Here is a 21,511-nt window from a genome sequence, read left to right on the forward strand (position 1 = left end):
CTTAGCATTAAAAATGGTTGCTAGAAAAACTAGTAACATTTGATACCTGAGCTGGATAGTCTCCACTGGACTGGAATCAAAATTCTGATATCTTAATGGGTAGAAACAAATAAGCATCCCCATTTCCAGAATTCTCCCTTAGCCCAGCTTATTTCTAGATGGAGGTGCTACCACACATATGAGGAAAACTGGAAGGGAATAAGGAAAAGTCATTGCTTCACTAGGGTGCTGGGATTAGGGATCTCTATATTCTGAAGAATTGTGTTATATTGCTTTTATAGTAATTTTAAACATCGTGTTCTTTCAACTAGAAGATGACCTCTTTCTAATCTAAACAACAGATAGTTCCTCATTTATATAATGGGAATAATAAGATAGATAAAGAAACAAAGGCCCAGGGAGATCAAAGCAACTTGTCTAAGGTCATTCAGTGAATGGCAGTGGCAGGCCTCAAAGCCAGGTTGTCTAAAAAAGTCCATGTCTTACCCACAAGGATATCCTGTCCCCTGTGAGTATAGCACATGACATAACTGGAAAAAATGAACAGCCAATAGGCTACATCTGTACTCTGAAAGATCATCACTAAATTCCAATGGATAAATGAGTGGAGAACTCAAGCAGATATTTCACTTGGGAGGAAATGCAGCTTGGTCCTAACCGTGTTCTAGCTAGGAGCTTATCTGGCCTACCCTGTGCGTCCAGGCCCCCCAGTCCTGGCCTCCATCCCAACCCCAAGGGCCTAAAGTGCCCATCTCTGCCTGCTGTGCTTCACCAGTGAGATCATGGAGACTTTGCAGCGGGGACCCCTCCTCAACCCAAGCCCCCACACTTACACAATCAGCTATGTTGGTGTGGACTCCTGCACAGATGAGGGCCCGGGCCACATCCTCAGAGCCACCAAGGGCTGCGTAGTGGAGGCAGCTCTGCTTTTTCTAGAGGGAAACAAGCATCAGTGCAATGTCCAGTGCAATGTCTAGTGGGGCCTTGGGATCCATTATTGTATTTGTGTCTCACCACCGTGGGACTATTACCCCATTAAACCCAGAAGCTGGAGAAATCAATGCCTTGCCCAGGCCTGGTGACTAGTAAGAGGAGCTCACTGTGGTCTGAGCTTTTCCATGCCTCCTTTCACAAACTTCAGAATGTACATCAAAGAGGAGAACAAGTAAGATTTGCCAGTGCAGAGTAAACCCCAGCTGGTGCGCACTGCCCTGCTGGAGCCGGCCTCAGCATGCCCAGTGCTAGGGCTTCACCTTGATGGGCCTTCTAAGTGCTCTTCAATCAGAGCGCAACCCTGACCAAACGATGCGAGATACCCCTCTACTCCACCGGGCAGACACCTCTAGGTGGTCAACTGTTGCAGACTGTCCAGACTGTTCCCCAGGATTTTTCCTTTCAAAGACCGGACAATATGGGGCAAAGTGGGATGAGCTGGTCACCCTGCCAAAGTCCTGTAGGAGCTGAGTGCACAGGGTGAATGGGAACCAGTCCACTTCCCAATGGGAAATATCACTTTGGGTTATCCCCCTCCTCAGAGAGCCTGCGAGGGCTGGAGGTGACCAAATAGAATGTGCCCTCTGCCATGCTGGAGAATGGCCAAGGCTGGAGTACAAGGCCCAGTGCAGTGGGAAGAGCCAGCCCTGCCAATGACCACCGGCTGGACACGACCTCTCCAGTCTCTCAGCTCCTACACTGCTACTGCTGAGGAAATAGCCTTGATATTTCACTTCTTTTGCTCCCTCCTAGTACTGAGCACTGTGCTGGGCACAGAGAAGGGGAAACTGACCAAAGAGCATCAGGCAGATGGAAGGACATAGTTGGGTGCCCTGGGGCAGCTATTTTCCCTCTCTGGGTGGGCCTTGGTGTTACCCCAACACCCTGGGGCAGAGGGTGCTACCTGTTAGGGAAGTTCTGCAAATTAAGTGTTTTGTGACTTTTAAGCATTATTCACATTCAGGGGAGTTTAACATTGATATCATTATTAAATTTACATTTGCCACTTTGCTACTTATTTTCTATATGTCTCCTGTCTTCTTTGTTCTTCTGTTTCTCCTTCACTGCCTTCTTTTGTATTCAACAGTTTTAGAATATTAATTCTTCTGCTTTTTAAACTATTTTTGCTATTCTATTTTATTATTATTATTATTATTATTGCCTTATTATTGAAATTTAGAACAAATAGAGAATTCCAGATCCTGAAGCCATTCAGTCAGCCAAGAAAGATTATTTGTCATTGATCTAAAAATAAAAAGCAAAAACAACACAAAACAAAAACGCCAACTCCCTACCTAAAGAAAGACCACAGCCCCCCTTTCCAGGGCACAGAGGAGAAATTCCAATGGCTGACTTAAGAAGGACAGTAGTGAGAGAAGAGGCCTCTCCCAGGCTCCAGCTCTGCGGGCTGGTGTGGCCTCTGCACACACAGGGCAAATCTTCCAGGCCATGAGCTCTGGAGTGAGGGGAATAGGCTTTTCAGACTCAGCTTTGTTTCTTACCAGCCTGTGACCTGCAAAAGTCACTGAATCTCTCTAAAGCGTCAGTTTCTTCATAGGTAAACCAGAGAAAATTTTTCCCAAGTAACAGTTATAAAGGGGACTCGTGAACTACCAAATACCCAGCAATAAGAAGACACCAACAGGTGTTGGGCTTCTAAGACATGGCAGGCACCATGAGGGGTATTTACTCCTCAGTAGCAATGTAGAAAAGTAACTACCTAGCATCCCCATTTTACTGTTGGGAAATGAGGCTCAGAGAATGTAAGTAACTTGCGCACTGTCACAGAGCTCAGTAGTGGAGAAGCCACACTACACCCTGTGCCTGGCACCTCAGGGCTTCTATTCACACATGGTTAGGATTAGGGCCCAGGCTCAGTAGCCAAGGACAGACATCAGTCCTGGGGTCTGAGTCCTCACCAACCTGGGTGAGGGCGTTGACGCTGCTCCCAGCCTCAAGGAGCAGCTGCACACAGTCGGGGTGGATGCCTTCAACCGCTGCATGTAGGGCAGTCAGACCTTCCTGAAACACATGGTCAGAGGTATGAGGATGGCAGGGAGGCTGAGGCCAGACCCTGAGATGAGAAGGCCCCACTTGCACCACAGCTCCAGGGCTCCTGAAGCTCTCCAGCGCCGTGCTACTGAGGACAATAACCTGGCTTATTGCTTGTGGTTCCCTGAGCCCCATACCTGATTTTCTCACCTTGAGGAGCATGTGATATATTCACTCCTACCTCCACACCCCTGCTCATGTTCTTATCCTCCAGGCTGCCTTACCCCCTGCCCTCTGTCTATTCCCTCTTACTCCAGGAAGCCTCTAGTGGGGGAAAATCAGGCTGCACCACAGGCTGTGGTTTCCTCGAAAGCAGGGAGCAGGCAAGCGTCATGCATCTCTGCATCTTCTGGGTGGTGACTCACTGCATTCTGCTCCTCCAGGTCCAGCCTGATGTCCACGAGTCGCCGCAACACAGTCAGGTGGCCATGGCTAGCAGCCAGGTGAAGAGCTGTATTCCCCTCCTGCAGGCAGAAGGGCTCCTGAGGGACCAGTAGAATCAGAGGCCCTTGAAGGCCCTGGGGACCTGCTGGAACCACCCTCATTTTATAGATATGGAAGCTGAGTTCCAAAGAGGGAAGTGACTTATCTAGGGTCACAGAGCAAGTCTATAACAAACTGCAGCCCTGAACACTGGGCCAGTATCTCCCTGCCCCTGAGATGTGTGCCTCCAACTACAACCAGGGGCACTTACAAGGCCAAGTCCTGGTTTTTCCTTACATGTACGTCAAGGCAGACACATTACTTGGAAAAAAAAAAAAACCCAACAACCCTACTTTCCATGCTCCTGTCTAAAGCCCCTCCCTCCTAGGTCCATCTCCTCCCCTGCTCAAGGCCAAGGCTCTCCTCTGCACTCAAGCTGTGCTCAAGCAGCCAGCCACATGGTCCAGTTCAAGATGCGAGCTTCTCACCGAATAGTGTGGCCACACTGACCACACTATTTAAAACCGTAGCTCCCACCCCCTGTCCTCCTGATCCCCTGATCCTGCTCGACTCTTCTTTCCCTCTTCTCTCAGAGCACTGATAACATAACACACTCTATAATTTTCTTCTATACATTGTTTATTGTTTATTGTCTGACTCTTCCTGCTAGAACATAAATACCTCAAAGGCAGGGATTTCTGCCTACTTTGTTCCCCAGTGTTTGGGGCCTGGGGCAGGTGGCAGACGTTCAGTAAAATATTTGTTCAGTGAGTAATTACTGTGATGGAAAGAATGACATGTATCTCCCGGAACTTGAGAGCCACAGAGCTGGTACTTGTCTCACACTTGAGAAGTCTAAAGGTGACAGCAACAGAGCCAAGCAAGGTGGTGCCATTGGGTGGGGCAAAGGACCCCCAACTTCTTTGTATCAGAATTGGCTCCTGTCAAGGGTAGTTGGGTGGGGTTGTCCTTTTTAAAAAAAGTTTTAAAAATATTTGTTTATTTTTGAGGGAGAGAGAGCAAGTGAACGGGGGAGTGGGGGAGGGGCAGAGAGAGAGAAAGAAAGAGACACAGAATCCAAAGCAGGCTCTAGGCTGTCAGCACAGAGTCCAACACGGGTCATCAACCCACCGACTGTGAGATCATGATCTGAGCCAAACTCAGATGCTTAACCAACTAAGCCACTCAGGTGCCCCTGGTGGAGTTGTCCTTAAAAGGATCTTTCTGCGCAGGGCAAGTGGATGGCAAAAGGGCCCCAGCAAGGAGAAGAGCTGGAAGGGGTCAGCCAGAGAAGAAGTATGTCCTTAAGGAAGAACCACAGATGGAGGACCAGAGCAGTGGCCCCTGAGGGAACCCATAATGGCATCAGAAGGGACAATCCAGCTTTAGCCATTCATCACACCTATAAGGGCTCTGGGACATATCTAGCTCTACCAGTCCTGGGGGCTTCTAGCTCAAGGTCTTCTCCTCAGCCCTGACCTGCCTCAGCACCTTCCTGAGGAAGGAATCAAGATATTCACGTTAGGCACAGAACTCTTTTTGAAAAATAAACTTTTTTTTTTTAATGTTTTATTTATTTTTGAGAGAGAGAGAGACAGAGTGCGAGCTGACAGGGGCAGAGAGAGAGAGAGGGCCTCCGAAGTAGGCTCGAGGCTCTGAGCTATCAGCACAGAGCCCAATGGTGGGCTTGAACTCAAGAACCATAAGATCATGACCTGAGCTGAAGTCAGACGCTTGACCAACTTAGCCACCCTGGAGCCCAGAGGCACAGGACTCTTAAGGGCCCAATGAGGGTGTGAACATATACCGATGCCAGAGGGGTACTTAAAACAGATATAGATATGCTTTCCCTCATGATAAGTCCACACATACATAAAACAACTATCACTATCCTGTGGACTGCAAGATGAAACATTTAAATTTCTTCTATGATCATTACCATATTGTATTAATAATAAAAGTTAAGTTTAAGACACCCTCTCAACAACAACGAAATATCCCCTGGACGGCTCGGTTTGCTCCTTTCTCACTTTCTCCACAGAGGTGCGCACAGCTGCCTGGCTGCCACAAGCAAGGACCAGGCTGTGGGAAGGCGGCTGCGAAGTCTGTGTTCAAAGCGACACTAAGGAAGCGGTGAACTGTGGGGGGCCAACATGTGTTCCCCCCCACACACACCCGTAGCAGGACTGTGGAGAGTTTTGTCCTCCTTCTGGGTTATAAATACCCACCTCTTTGAAGGTGCAGGTGGCACAGACCCCTAACAGAGCACTCAGCACTCTATCTGAGCAGGGCAGGGGGCTCAGAGGCAGGGGAGCTGGGCAGAAGGAGGCCATGGCTTCGGGCCCAGTCCTCTCCTGTCCTCCTGTGAGGATGCCCAGCCTCTCCATCTCTGGCAAGTCTTGTCAGCAGCTCTTCCATGATCACAGTGGAACTAATCGCTCTCTCTGGGCTCTCAAAGCCTCCCTATCACAATGCTTGTGGTGTGCCCTGTGTTGCTGGCGAGGGGGGAGGGGGGCGGGGGGGGGGCAGAGCCGTTTTCTCACAGATCTACCGTTAGCAGGCCCTGGGGTCCTAGCAGGAGTCAGACATTCAGTGGCCCAGAGCCTTGAAAAGCTTACTATGCCTCCTCATGAAAAAAAATTCAAAATAAAAACACTTTTCGGCTGAAAATACAAAACATAACAGGGGTATGCAATTTTAAAGCTTTCTAGAATTTTCTATGGCGAGATTTCCATGGTAAGCTCACCAAAGCTGGGCTTTGCTTGGTTTCCAGTTTTGGTGCTCCTGTCTTCCTGGCACCTTGAGCACAATCATGTTTTTGCCTCCTGGGCAGATGAGTCCTGCAGGGGCTGTTCTTTACTCCCATCTGTACTCCCAGTTCCTGGCCCACAGCCTAGTCCAGAGCATGACCTGCTCAGCCCATGTTTCCAGAATGAAGGAAATCAGCCTGATCTGATTCTCAGGACCAAAAGGATGAGTGTGGACAGCTGGATTTGGCGCAGACCCCAAGGGCTTAGTGCCCCGTGAGGCAACTTGAAGAGAGGGAGCAGCCCAGGGTTGGGCATCAGGTTACTAATTCCAAACCCAGCTCAACCTTTGTCTTGCTGTGTGACCTTGGCTAAAGCATCCCCTTCTCTGGACCTTAGTTCCCACATCTATAAAATGAGAATGTTGAATTGGGGTTTAATGAAGAATGCTTCCAGTTCTAAGACCCTGTGGTGAATTTGTCTGTGAGCTCTCCATCACTAACTTATAAACAGAACTCCTTTATCCTGGCCAAGCACATTAATCAGAAGATTAATAATGAAGTCTGTCCTAGGGCACCTGGGTGGCTCAGTCAGTTAAGCATCCAACTCTTGATTTCAGTTCAGGTCATGATCTCATGGTTCATGTGTTGAAGCCCTGTGTTGACAGTGAGGGGCCTGCTTGGGATTGTCTCTCTCCCTCTCTCTCTCCCCCTCCCCAGCTTGCACACATTCACGTGCGTGATCTCTCACGCTCTCTCTCAAATAAATAAACTGAAAAAAAAAAAAAAAAAGAAGAAGTGGGCACAGGTAAGTGGCCAGTGCCACATTGGTCAGGAGTCCAGAGCCTGGACCTCCCTGGGACCCAGTTACGGTACCTTGTCTTTCACGCTGTGCTCACAGCCAGAGCCCACTAGGAAGTCCAGAGCGTCCAGCTGCCCATGTTCAGCAGCCCGGTGAAACGCAGTCCTTCCCAGCTGACGGGGGAGGGTAAGAAAGTGACCCTTCTGCACCCTGCAGTGGGCACACCCACCCTGGCCACCTAGCCAACCACTCTGGGCTTTCAGGGGCCTCTCCTGACCCAGAAACTCTCCCCTCCCCTCACCCTACATGTTTTCCAGGGAAAGCCCAGACTGAACTTTCCATTAAGATCCCACTGTGTGGGGTTCCTCTCCCACTGAAATCCTTCTGTGGCTCCCTGCTGTCTACTGAATAAAGGACAGATTTCCTAGGCTTGAAGTCAGTGGAGATTTCCATGAGGGGCTCCCAACAAGCCCCCTGGCTCTCCTTCCCCAAATCCCAAACCATCTGAACTCACACGCAAAGGGCCCTTCTCCACTTTTAAAGCTTTAGCAATGCTTTCCTCTCTCTTTATAAAACCTCCCTGCTTTCCAATCTTACCAACAAAATCCAGTTCATTCACCAAATGACACCTCCTCCAGGAAGCAGAAAGCAGTGGCTCCCGTATCTAATCTACCTAATTAGTCCTTATCAGAACCTCTCTGAGGGAACTGACCATGTTTCCCCTGTATCTGACTCATTTGTGTCCTAATGCCCCTGCTAGACCCACAGTTCCCTGAGGCAGGGTCCAGTCTACAATACCCATAGCTCAAAGGATGTACTCAAGGAATGGGCAGGATTGGTACCAGGAGCCCCAAACTCAACAGGAAGGACAAACAAGACCTTGAGGCCACTCTCACCTTGTCAACTTGGTCCAGAGGCACATCCTCCAGGTCTTCCAATATGAACTCCAGCACTGGCACGTGGCCTTTTTGGGCTGCACAGTGTAGTAAGGTCAGGCCGTCCTGGAAACAAGCCCAGGGTGGTCCCTCCAGTCTATGGAGGGGCCCTTGCTCACCCACTGGCTGTCTCCCAAATGGTGAATGTTTGCAACCTAGAACACAGCCTTACCATGGAAACAACACAATATGTAAATGGGGAAAACCACAAGTGCCCACTCAGCCTCACAAGGCCTGGTAGGAATTGGGATGCCAGAGTTCAAATCCCAGCTCCAGCATTTATCAGCAATGCAGCCTGGTCTTGACCAGGTTATCTGTACCTCTAAGAGCCTCCATTTTCTCATAGGTCAAATCAGGATAATAACCCCTGACTGCCTCAGTGGGTGGCTGAGGGAGTTGGACAGCATCCTCAACAGCAAGTTTTTTTAGATGCTGAAAAATAATTCAGGATATAAGGTGAGGTTTTTAGCACTAACAGCCCCCACAATACTACCCCCCACAGGACGTTGTTATAAGGTTCTAGCATCTGCTTACCTTGATACAGCCCCAGATGAAGAAGGAGGTGACTAAGTGCTCAGTGTCTGTCTCTAGGTGGTAACTTCCTAACCTTCTGGGAAGGAGTGAGAGCTGATAGGGTCTGCAAGGACTAGGAGGTGTTAAAAAGGAGAAAATAAACCCAAAATGGAGTTACCTGTCCTAAGGGCCACCCATCACCAAACCCAGACTTAATACCTAACCTAACTGCAGTTTCAGCATCTCGCAGATAAGTCATCTTAGCCAGTCAGTCTGGATCTTCCTGGTCAACAATAGGGAGGAAATCTACCTGACAGGGGCACCTGGGTGGCTCAGTCAGGTAACTGTCTCATAGTTCATGAGTTGGAGCCCCTGCATTGGGCTCTGCACTGACAATGCAGAGCCTGCTTGGGACTCTCTCCTTCCCTCTCTCTGTCACTCCTCCACTTTCCAAGTAAATAAATAAACTCAAAAAAAAACAAAAAACCACCTGATAGACCACCCCCACTGTCCCCTAAAGGAAGGTGATCTTGCCTAAAAGAATCCACTCTTTGCTAGAATAACTTCCTTGCCCCACTTCCTTTTGCCTATAGAAGTCTTTCATTTTATACAGCTCCCTGGAGCTCCTTTCTCTTTGCTAGATGGGATGTTGCCCAATTCATGAATCATTGAATAAAGCCAATTAGATCTTTAAATTTACTCACTTGAATTTTTTTCTTTAATAGAGAGTAGTGGCCACGGTGGGAAAAGGTGTAAGCAGAAAGATGGTCTCTTGGCTCCAGAAGCAATATTTAAGTGAGGGAGGTTTGCAAATATTGTTTATAGCCCAGAGCTTCTACCAAGGCTTTGCATTATAGCTAGATTGTTTGGAGGACTGTTTTTCAAATAGATTGCAACCATCGATGGATCGTAAAAATCAATAGAATGATGTTGTACATCTTGACAGTAATTTGGATTACACTGAAGTGAAATTTGTCAAATCCCAGTGAAAATAAACTTAAGATTTATGTATTTCGTTTTAAGTAAAGAAAGTGAATTCTAGTGAATGTTATGCATACGGAAGTATTTAGAGGGAAGTACAGTGATGTCTGTAATTGATTTTGGAATGCTTCCAAAATTTATAAAGAAGTCTAAAAACTTATCGATGAGATATTAAACAACCCAATTAAAAAGTCATTTGGACACAAAGAAGATATATAGTGCAAAGAAGCACATGAAAAAATATCTAACATCATTAGTCATCATTGATATGCAAATTAAAACCACAAAGCATTTCTGACAATAGAGTTTGGAAAGGAAAAAATGCTAATATTCCAGTGGAGAAACCCGGTTGACACCACTTTAACCACGTGATCAAGAGTGAAATTATGGTTTATAATAAGAAATATATATTTGGGCTTCCTCCTGCTTCTGGCATAGAGCCCCTAAAACCTTTGGAATTTTCTAAGTGTACAGAGAGGTTAAAATGTCTATTGCTATGTTTGGTGACACAGAGAAGCCTCAAGATAACCTGAAGATTGAAGAGTTGGGGGCCTGATTGCCTGGAGAACCAACTTGATTAGAGGGTTAGATCTTTCAGCCCTACCCCCTGACCCCCAGGGATGGGAGAGAGGCTGGAGGTTGAGTCAATAACCAATGGCCAAGGATTTAATCTATCCTGTCTATGAAATGAAGCCTCCATAAAAACAGGAAAGGACAGGGTTTAGAGAACTTCCAGGTTGGTGAACTCAAGAACACATCCACGTACCAGGTCCCACACGCCACAAGGACAAAAGTTCCTTTGTTCAGGACCTCACCCTATGTATCTCTTCATCTGGCTATTGATTTGTATCCTTTAATATCCTTTGCAATAAATTTACGATCTAGTGAGTAAACTAGTTTCCTAGTTCTGTGAGTGGCTCTAGCAAATTAATCAAACCTAAGGAGTGGGTGGTAGGAACCTCTGATTTATAGCTAATCGGTCAGAAACCCAGATAACAGTGGACTTGGGATTGGCTTCTGAAATGGGAGTCGTCTTGGGGGTCTAAGCCCTTAACTAGTGGAATCTGACACTATCTTTAGGCAGATAGTATTGGAATTGAGTTAAGTTTGTGGGATGCCCAGTCAGTGTCCATGGAGAATTGACTTAATTGCTTGGTGGTGTAGAAAAAAGCACACACATTGGAATTGGTGTCAGATTTGGATCAAGGTAACATCACTAGTGACAGACCACGTTGGTATTGATAAAGTTAATTCTTATATTGAGGCCTACAAAACGGAGGCTGCCCCAGTGACCTGGCCCGGGTCACAAATCTAAATCTACCTCAGCCTGCACTTACAGGAAACCTAACGTACACCAACGACAACCTAACATACACTCAGCTATACTAGCTCCCCTGACCCTTGAAAGCAGGACCCACTAGTCTCACAAGGAAATCCCCTAGCAGCCAATCCTGCCATTTCTGTGTTGCTGCTCCTGGGGCTCTATAACATTTGCTCTTGCCCAAAATCTCTCCAGAAGAGTGTTCAATTGCTGTGAAGAGCTGTACTCCCCCAATCCAGGGACTGTTTTCTTTTGAATAAAGGACATCAAACTCACTACCAACCTGTCTTTTGGGGGCACCTGGCTCGCTCAGTTTATAGACCATGTGAGTCTTGATCTTGGGGTTAGGAGTTCGAGCCCCACACTTGGCAGAGAGTTTATTTAAATGAATTGTTTTTGTTTTGTCACTGGATGGTATCATATGCCCCCGATAGGAGGCAATGAAGGGCATGTAACCTCTGTGATTTTCTTCCCCAAATTCCATAGCCCAAATCTAATCATGAGGAAAATATCAGACAAACCCAAATTAAAGGATATGCTACATAATACCTAACCAGTGCTATTCTAAAGTGTCAAGGTCATGAAAAACAAGGAAAGACTGAGAAATTGTCACAAGATTGGAGGAGACTAAGGAGACGAGATGATTAAATACTTTGTAGGACATTAGCAGAAAAACTGCTGACATTTTACTATAGCCTATAGTTTAGTAAAGGTCTAGAGATCGCCAGTGCCTGGCAAAGTAGAGCCAGGTAAACAGAAGGGGGAAAGAAAACTCCAGGGCCAAACGGAGTGTGGAGCAGTCATAGCCTGGCAAAGGCTCCTCTACAGGTGAGCTAAGTACCTCCAGGGAGGTCCTTGAACAAGGAATAGAAAGGTAGTCGGTGGGACTGCTTGCGAAGATGGACACAACTATTCCTCACACCTTTGGAAACACCCAAAGCAATGGGATTGTGTACTTTTCTCATTAAGGGGGAGAATCCAATATTCTCTATCCTCTGGATCCAGGCTGGTCTTGCAATGGGCTTTGAGCAATAGAATATGGTGGAAGTGGTATCATGTGACTTCCCAGCCTTGGCCTCAAAAGACCATGCCACTTCCACTCTTGCATTCACTCCTCATTGCAACAAATGCTAAACCTTTAAATAGAAGTCTGTGAAAAAAAAAGTCCCCTTTTTTTCCCACCCTGAGTTCTAAGAATCCCCAGATTGAGAACCTCTGGCTGACAACATTTGGTCCAGAAGTGTTTGTATTTTCATAAGATCCACTGACCCCCTAAAAGGTGAGATGCCAGTGCAGAGACCCCTGGCCCTCTGACTCGCTGGGGCCCTGCTCCCTCATACCACAGAGCACACCAATGAGCAGCGAGGGACTGCCAGATTCCCTAATGTGCCAGGCACTGAGCCAGGTACTTTACACATAGCACTGAGCTTCTCCCTCAGCTCAGAGGTGGGTACTAGCATCCCCATTTCTGCAGTGTGAAAACTGAGGCTCAGGATGCTGAAGTCATTTGCCCAAGATCCAGGGTTTGGTAACTGGAACTTGGCTCCTTCCACCCCATCATGCCACAAGGGAGGCAGGGCCCAGCGGAAGAGGGGAGGAGGCCCCTACCTCTCTCTCATTAAATCTTCCTAACCACCCTCTGAGGGTGTTACTTTGACTCCTCTTGTGTGAATAAAGAGGCTGCCCAGAGGGCTAGGGACTGTTCCAACATGGCAGAGTGGTAAAGAGTCAGGGGGCACTAGAGGAAAGAGGCTTTTGATGCTGATAGAAGAGCCACCCCAGCAACTTGTCCCAGCCCCAGTGGAAACAGCAAGCATCCCAGCTTCACAGGGCTGAGCTCAGCTGGGATTTCCGGAAGGTTCTCAGAAGGCAAAGGCAAGCTGGGGTGGCAGAGCCACCGGGGGAGGAGGAGGGGGCAGAGGTGGGGGCAGACCTGGGCAGCAGAGGCAGGGGCACAGAGGCGGCAGAGACTCTGGGAGCAAGGGGGCTGCCATGTGAGGCCTTACCTTGTTCTTGCAGTGGATCTTAGCCCCAGAGTTGACCAAGATCTGCAGGATCTGTAAGTGGCCGAACCAGGCAGACAGGAGAAGCGAGTTCATACCAAACTGGGGGAGAGGACATGGGGAGGCGGTAAGAAGAATGTGAGCAGGTGTGGCTGTGCCACCTGGGCCCATGTCTGCACTGAAAATCATACAACCATAAGGGACTATAAACCCAGAATGGGGAGCACCAAGCTTTAGGAATATAAAAACCATGGCATTTTTTTAAAAAAACAGAGGCTGAGACACTACTGAAACTTGTGTTTTTGCTAAATAAAATTTAAAAATAAAGCAGCTACCATCTATTCTTCCCATCAAGTAACAAAGAAGGAACATTTTAGGGGCGCCTGGGTGGCTCGGTCAGGTGAGCATCCAACTTGAGATCAGGTTATGATCTCACAATTCATGAGTTCGGGGCCCACACTGGGCTTGCTGCTGTCAGCACGGAGCCTGGTTTGGATCCTCTGTTCTCCTATCTGCCCTTCCTCCCCCACCTCAAAAATGAATAAACATTTTTAAAAGTTCTTTTAAAAAAAAGCAGGAACATTTTAATGCAAAAAATTGGGGAGAAACTAATTAGAGAATATGCTCTTTCTAAATACAGCTTCATGAAAAACACACTACATTGTTCTTCTTTTCTGATTTGCTAGGACTAATAAAGACCTCACCCTGGACTGGTGTTTGAGAACCAACTGTTGGAATCTCCTACAGGATGTCCTCCAGGCAGATAGCTTAAGCCAGCAGGCACCTCACTGCCTCACAAAGACATCCACTGCACCGACAAACACTGCTCACTGTTGGAAAGTCCCTCTCTCCACTGTACTAAAGTCTGAATCCCTGTGCCTTCCACCCAACCAGCTCTTTGGAGCAACTGAGACTATGTCTGGGTCCTTTTTTGATGGCGGCTCAGCACCTGTTGGCAGGATGTTCTTCCCCAACATCTGTGAAGTGCTCCAGGATCATTGGAGCCCCTTCACTGACCTCTGCCCTATGGGGTTATGCACAAGACCCAGCACAGGTAGAATATCAGTAATTGTGGGCTGGCTGGCTGAGAGAGAGAATGTATACTCACAGGGCAGAGTCCTTGGGGGGGGGGGCGCATAGGAACCTGGGAATTGAAAGGATCAAGCCTCAGACCTGGGGGAAGAAAGTCATGAGAGCCAGAGCCTCCCGTCACTGGGAACCCCAGAGATACTTCTGGGTCCTAGTTGCAAGAACTGTTCAGGACAGAGCCCTATGGCATATCCCTAGAGACCTTCCCCCCAACAGCAGGATTTCCCTTTCTCATCTCCTCCACCCTTCTGTTACTAAATTAGGCATACCCATCAGCTTTCTTAGTTTTCAAAATATATTTATTACTATTTGCAAAGAAAGTAGAGAAGATTTATAAAAGCACTCTCTCTTACTCTTCTTCCCCATACCTTCTTTTCTCACTCATTCCCTCTAGGAAGAAATAACAGAGCACAGTGGTGATAGTTGGGGGGGACTTTGCAGGCAAAGGCCTGTTGCATGACATTCCAGTATTTTATTGGGAAACTCAAACTAAGATATTCTCCTTTTAGAGTCGGCTCTAAAATGAGGCCTAAGCAAATGCAGAGAGGAGATGGGGCAGGAGCAGGGAAGTAGGTGTTGCTGCCCCACCCCCCTGCCCCAGTTTGAAATCAAGCACCCCCTCGTGCTGGGGCCTGGGAGCAGAGAGAGGCCAGGGCAAAGAAAAGTATTTCTGTAAAAGATAAATCTCTGCAGGGAGGTTTATAATGCCTTAAAATTTATGTATGTATTTATTGGGGCGCCTGGGTGGCTTAGTCGGCTAAGCGTCTGACTTTCTCTAAGGTCATGATCTCGCAGTTCGTGGGTTTGAGCCCCGTGTCGGGCTCTGTGCTGACTGCCAGCTCAGAGCCTGGAGCCTATTTCAGAGTCTGTATCTCCCTCTCTCTCTGACCCTCCCCTGCTCACGCTGTCTCTCTCTCTCTCTCTCTCTCCCCTAGAAATAAATAAAAATATTTTTAAAAAATTTATGTATGTATTTATTTACTACATTTATTTATTTATTTTGTGAGAGACAAGGAGAATGTGAGTGGAGGAGGGGCAAAGAGAGAGGGAGAGAATCTCAAGCAAGCTCTAACATCGTAAGCACGGAACCCAACACAGGGCTCAAACTCACAAACTGTGAGATCATAACCTGAGCTGAAATCAAGAGTCAGAGGCTGAGACTAAGGTACCCAAGCACCCCTAATTCTTTTTTATTTTAGAGTGTGAGAGAGAGAGTAAGCGGGGGAGAGGGGCACAGGGAGAGAAAGTGAGAATCTTAAGCAGTCTCCACACTCAGCTTGGAGCCCGACATGGGGCTTGATCCCACAGCCCTGGGATTATGACCTGAGCCTAAATCAAGAGCTGGATGCTCAGGGGTACCTGGTGGCTCAGTTGGTTGAGCGTCCGACTTCGGCTCAAGTCACGATCTCTTCGTTCCTGAGTTCAAGCCCTGCATTGGGCTCTGTGCTGACAGCTCAGAGCCTGGAACCTGCTTCAGATTCTATGTCTCCCTCTCTCTCTTCCCATCCCCCACTCACACTCTGACTCTGTCTCTCTGTCTCAAAAAAAAAATTAAAAAAATTTTTTAAAAATGCATTAAGAATTGGACATTCAACCCACTAAGCTACCCAGATTCCCCTAAGTTTAGATTCTTAAATGTATCCCTGCCAAATGTCATTGTCAGACCCAGCCCCTTCCTCAAACCTATAGACATGATTTAGGAGAGCCTGTTCTCCAGTGCTCTCTCTCAGCAATGTGCTGCCTGTCAACTTGTTAGGGACACTGTTAGTCTTCATTCCAGTCTCTGGTTAAAGTGTTGGCCAGAGCAGAGTCCTGTGGCAAATCAGGAGAGACCTACCTCCTGATTATTTTGCTAACAAGTCCTTTATCAATCCACCCAATTATTTGTTCTACAGCCCTATCTCTCCCTGTTCACATGGTATCATGAGGGATGGAAAAGGCTCTCTGAGAACTAAAAAGCTCTTAAAAATGGAGAGGTCTTTATGGCTGTCGAGGGGAAAACTGGGTTCAGTGTGGTGTCACTGGCCCCTGAAGACTGAGTCCCTGTCCACCTTGCACCTGTGGATTTGTGAATCAGAGGCAACTTCCACAGTGACTGCTGGCTCACAGATCTAGAGAGAGCTCTGGTGCTCCTTCCTCCTATTCCCCCCAAGACAGGCAAACAGACAGACGCGTGCACACAGAGGCGCCTATAGGAGGGGTCCCCTACCGCATCCTCATCGTCCACAGCAACCTCGTGTTCCAGGAGCAGCCGCACAGCTTGCTCGTGCCCCGCACCCGCAGCCCAGTGCAGGGGTACCCTGCCCACCTGCCCAGAGGGAGAGAAGAGCTGTGAGGCACCGGCTGCCTGCCTGGCCTACCTCCCACCCCCTCCCCACCTCCTTAGCTGCAGTTCAGCTGGTCTGCGGGGTGCAAGGGCCTTTGCTGGCTCTGGTGACAAGTGGGCAGGACCCCAGCCCCACTCGGGCCCCCTCCTCCTCCTCCACATGGTAGCAGCTGAAATGAACATAGTCAAACACAAGGACTAGACCCATCTGTCCCCCACCTAAAACTGCACAGCTTCCCAGTGCTTTGGGGACAAACTCCTAACCCTGGGCCCCGTGAGGCCCTGCCTGCCACGGCTTAGAAATGCCACACTAGGGGGGGCACCTGGGTGGCTCAGTCAGTTAAGCGTCTGACTTCAGCTCAGGTCATGATCTCACAGTTTGTGGGTTCGAGACCTACAACGGGCTCTGTGCTGACAGCTAGCTCAGAGCCTGGGGCCTGTTTCGGATTCTGTATCTCTCTCTCTCTGACCCTCCCCTGCTTGCACTGTCTCTCTCTGACTCTCAAAAAAATAAAATGCCAAACTACTCCCCATGGCCTGTCTTCGTTCCTGCTGCTCCCTCTGCTGGACAGCCACCGGTCAGAGGATTATTGTCCTAGTCCCTGAGGGCCCCTGACTACCTGGATTCTGTCCCCTCCTTCCTTCAGAACTGGCTGAAGGGGCGTGGTCTCCCACCCCTTTGTCAGACTACCTGGAAGTTCATCATGGTCTTTGGCCTCAGCACATCTGAGCAGGACTGGGGGAATCGCCCTTCCTCTAGCTCATGACCTGCAGTTTTTAGCTTATAAAGGGACAACAAACGGAAACACTAATTTACTGTGTGGTTTTCCCTCCTCAGGGCTTCTGCCCACACTGTCCCTTCTTCCTGTTTTCACCCTGGCTCCTGCAAAAATGCCACTTCCTCAAGAAGCCTTCCCTGATTGCTACAGGTAGGATGGGCCCCCTCAGACCCCCACATCTCTCAACTTATCACAGCAGGAATGAACTGTTCATGAGACACACTGTTTAATGTCTGTTCTCCCCACCCAGACTATCAGCTCTGAAAGGACAGGGACCCCATCCGCACAGGTTCTGCTCTGTCCCCAGCACCTAGCACAATGCCGGCACAGAGTAAGCCCTTCAGAAACACTGATGGATTGAATGAATAAATGAGCAAATGAATGAATCTGGCATTAGCGTCCTAGCATTCTACAAGTCCATGCTTCCTTGTGTTTATCTAGGAGTTAAGACTGAGGCTCCAATTATCAATAAAATGTTGTGTGACCTGAGGTGACTTGCTACCCGTCTATGCCTGCCTTGATCTAAAAATAGGACTAATCCTTCCTGCTCTCCTCACCTCTCCAGGGGTGAGTGATGACCACCAGGAAATAGGTGGATGAGTCCACCAGACATCCCTGAGAATTCCTGTTACTATTACTGAGCCCCAGGCAGGCCCTGAAGACTCAGGTCACACCCATATCCTGTCACCCCAGACAAAGCAGCCTCTGCTGCAGGCAGCAGTCCTACATCCAACCCTTTCAGACTCTGCTGACCTCCCACCCAGGCTGGCATCCCCTTAAGACAAGCCCGGCAGCCAGAAGCCCCAAGGTAAGGAGAAGCTATCCTGAGTGGCATCCAGGCCTATCCCCAGTGCTCCCCATCAGAAGGAATGGCTTTTCTCTGTCTCCTCCCTGAGCAGGGCTATAGATGACCCCATCGGCAGCATTCCCTAAGGACTGATCAGTGGGCTAGGTCTGCCTCCCTGTCTGGTCTTTGAGCCCCAGAGGGCCTGCCTGGACCCACAGCAGTTTTACACACTCAGTGGGCGTTCAGAGATCTCAACTAAATTGCTTCCTCACACATGCTCAGCCTCTCTCGGTCTGGCCTTTCATGGTCTTGAATTCCTGGACTTCTGACTATAGACATCATTCCATCTTTCTCCCTCCAGGCTTCTGGGGCTATCTGTCTGTCTGTCAGTCTCTGACTCCTGACTGTCAACCCCTGCCCTCCTGACTCTAACCTTTGTTCCTTGTGTGTGCCTTTCAGATGGGGGTAGAGATTGAGCGCGTGAGCTCTCAAATTGCCCAAGCCTGGCTAGGAAATCCAACCCTGACTTTAGAGAGGCCTCCGGGACCTTGAGACAAGGTAGACACTCAGCTTCCCCCACGTTCACATATGCAAAGGCTCCTCCTGCCTCAGGCTCCTGGAACTGTCTCTCCGTGTGGAGGTGTCCCACGGCAGGCACTACCCCCATCCAGCCACCCCGATTTGGAAGAGCCCCTTTACGAACATGGTTTCTGGCCCTGACGTTGACTTTTCTCTCGATCAGTTCCTTCATCCTCCCGATGTTGTTTCGACGCGCGGCTTCATGGAGCTGCCTCTCCAGAGGAAGCACTAGGGGCAGAAAAGGGGATGTAGAATGAGGGGAAGAGCGCCCCTCCCCCATACGAAGGAGAGGTAAACAGCTCCTCCCTGGCCCTGAACGTGTCCCAGACAGAGGGTCTTCCAGCTGGGAATGGTGGCAGGGATGCCTTTGCCCCCCTTTCAAGGGACTTCCCCAGAAAAACTGCTTTTCTTCACTAACTCACCCCATGTCCATGTGACCAGGACTCAGCCAAACCCTAAAGATGGGACAGCACAGCAAGACCATCCACAGGAGCCGGGTGTGTGCCTGTCATGGCTCAGAGGTGTCCCATCATCCAGTTTTGACAACCCTAAGAGCAGCTTTTGAGGAAGGGAATGGAATACATTCCCACTGGAGTTGATGACTACCTTTCCCTGGCTTTATCCAGTGAAGCAGGCAGCCAGGATTTACTGAGCCACCTACTTCATCAGGCTGGGGCAAGGCCAGAGGCCTATCACCTGGCTTCTCTGTCCTTGTCCCTCCATCTCTTCTCTCTTCATCCCCAGTCCGAACCAGCTGTCGCCTCCCCATTGTGGGGCCCACTCTGATTTGCCTTCTTTCAGGGCTCCTCTTGCCTCAATGCTGCACCATTATCTCAGACTGGAGGCAGCCTCAGAGCTCCCCCTGCTGGCCTCCTGCCATTGGCAGCAGTGGGCTGGGCTCAGAGGGGTGGTGGCCAAGCCAGGAGCACCGGTCCAGGGCTCATCTGGACCCCACACTGCTGTCATCCTGACTGGTCTTGTTCTGTGAGGATATCTGGTGTCCCTGGCTGGACGGCAAGCTCCTTGGCGGCCCTGGCCACATCTGACCCTTGCTGATACACCTCCAGCTTACGGCAGGCCCAAAGCTGGGCATAAGGAAGAACTCATGAGATTCTGCTTCTATGAGTGACACAAAAATCCTCAGACTACTAGATGCCTGTCTCACCTCCAGAAAGGTTTAGACACTCTAGCACAAGGCACAAATACTTGCTGGGCCTTTTGCACAATCATAACAGGGCAGGTAATCTGTGGTTTGACTGCTACCAAACGCACATCCTACATGTTTGATCCAATGTGAATGTCCAGATGCAGCCCATTGGTGTATCCAGGGACAGGTGGCCAGTGACTTGTCAGAGAAAGCTGGGATGCACTGAGGTGACAGACAGGCCTGCCATCAATTTGCTTTCCAGATAGGGGTCTTGTGCTTCCCGGGGCCTCATAGATACAACCTAGGGACCTCGGAGCTGCTGCCCTAGGGCAATCACATGGCCCTAGGTTCAGCTTTGGCTGAGTCACTTCCCAGCCATGTGACTGGCTGTGCCTCAATTATCCTGTGCCTCAGTTTCCCTCATTTGCAAAATGGGGAATGTGTGCCACCCTGTAGGGTTATTGTAATGATTAGATATAAGATATGAAAAGCCCCTAGCATGGTATCTGGCAAATAGTGCCATCATCATCATCATCACTATTATCCCTCCAAGGCAAAGGGTCAGAGAATAAATTCTGGTGGCCAAAGACATGGAGGTGGTAGTGCCTCCTTCACTCAGGGCCCTCTAAGCCTGTGAAATCCCAACCAAAGAGAGCACCTTCCCTACCCATTTCCCTGCATTTTTTTTTCTCGATAACACCCCTCACCACAGATATATGCCATACTTACATATTGATGAGGTCTATTGTCTGATGAGGTCTAATGTTCCCCCATTATAAGCCCATGGCAGGGGAGATTATTGTCTGATTTGTTAACTGCTGAATCCCCAAATTCAGGCCCTGGAACATTTGTTGAATGAATGAGTGACATACAAATCATGAAATCTCTTCAGAGGCATTAGAACCATAAGATGCTGTTGCAATTAAGACTCATTATGGGGCACCTGGGTGGCTCAGTCGGTTAAGCATCTGACTTGGGCTCAGGTCATGATCTCACAGTTTGTGGGTTCAAGCCCCACATCGGGCTCTGTGCTGACAGCTAGTTCAGAGCCTGGAGCCTGTTTCGGATTCTGTGTCTCCTCTCTCTGATCCTCCCTTGCTCATGCTGTCTCTCTCTCCCTCAGAAATAAATAAAACATTAAAAAAAAAAAAAAAAGACTCATCAGTCCCCTAGAAAGTCAAACCACAAGCTCAAGTAAATGGCAGGAAAGAGGCTTTGAGGGGGAGTCAGCTTCAGGTCAATATTGCAGGGGAGTGGGGAAAACACCATCTTCCCAGTGCGGTCTCCACTGCTAGCTCCACCCTTTCCCACCCCAAAGGGGATGCCTTTCTTACAGGTGAGGAGAGGGCTCTTCTGGAAGAACCCTTCTCAGATATCAAACACCTCCAAAAGCACTGAGTCCCGAGCTTTTGTTTCCTTAACCTCTTGGCTGAACAATACCACGATCCAGGTTCAGGCAAAGAGCTGGCACTTCAAGTGAGAGTTTATGGAAACTGGACCATAGTACCTACTCTGCTACTTTCTAGTAGCAGGTTCCTCAGGCTAGCCATGTGCCCCTCTGAGGCCTCAGTTTCTCCAGTTGTAAAACTGCAGGAGGGTGAAGAAAGTTATCTGTAGAAATCCCTTCCAGCTCCGACTCCCTTTCTCTTAGTGAAAGCCTACAGGTGGCTTTTAGTGGCCTGTTTGTATCAGCAAACAGCGAAGAGTCCTAATGGGAGCAAGCAGACCCTGCATGGCGCCAGTGAAATCAAGCCTTATCTCTTCTCTTCCATCCGCTCCAACCCATGTATCCTCTTTCTGGCCACATCAACTGTACCCTGGCCTAGGAGACCTTCCCCATGATGTATCCTCTGCCCAGAATTCCCTCCCACACTCCCTAATGCTCCATTGCTGCATATTCTTTAACGGCTGGCTCAAGGGATCTTCTGACCCAGGCAGAACCCTGCACCCTTTGAAACAGCACCTTTACAGAGCCTCTTAACCCAGTGTGAGAACATTGGCACAATCTTTCTCTCCCCCTCCCCGTCCCAGGGAG

General features: G+C 48.9%; 1 protein-coding gene across 1 annotated transcript in view; it reads right to left on the minus strand.

Annotated features, from left to right (window-relative positions):
• The window catches only part of ANKDD1A (ankyrin repeat and death domain containing 1A), a 33,844-nt gene that overhangs the window by 11,931 nt on the left and 402 nt on the right, over positions 1 to 21,511 (minus strand). Inside the window, exons 2-9 of the mRNA XM_039218610.1 lie at positions 18,454 to 18,557; positions 16,068 to 16,166; positions 12,773 to 12,871; positions 7,913 to 8,017; positions 7,091 to 7,189; positions 3,411 to 3,509; positions 2,917 to 3,015; positions 834 to 932 (exon numbers count right to left, since the gene is read on the minus strand). Of these exons, the coding sequence (XP_039074541.1) occupies positions 834 to 932; positions 2,917 to 3,015; positions 3,411 to 3,509; positions 7,091 to 7,189; positions 7,913 to 8,017; positions 12,773 to 12,871; positions 16,068 to 16,166; positions 18,454 to 18,557 (803 nt within the window). The remainder of the gene's footprint in view (positions 1 to 833; positions 933 to 2,916; positions 3,016 to 3,410; positions 3,510 to 7,090; positions 7,190 to 7,912; positions 8,018 to 12,772; positions 12,872 to 16,067; positions 16,167 to 18,453; positions 18,558 to 21,511) is intronic.

Source organism: Hyaena hyaena, unplaced genomic scaffold (genome assembly GCF_003009895.1).
Source record: "Hyaena hyaena isolate Hyena2069 unplaced genomic scaffold, ASM300989v1 scaffold_15, whole genome shotgun sequence".
Lineage (NCBI taxonomy): Eukaryota > Metazoa > Chordata > Mammalia > Carnivora > Hyaenidae > Hyaena > Hyaena hyaena.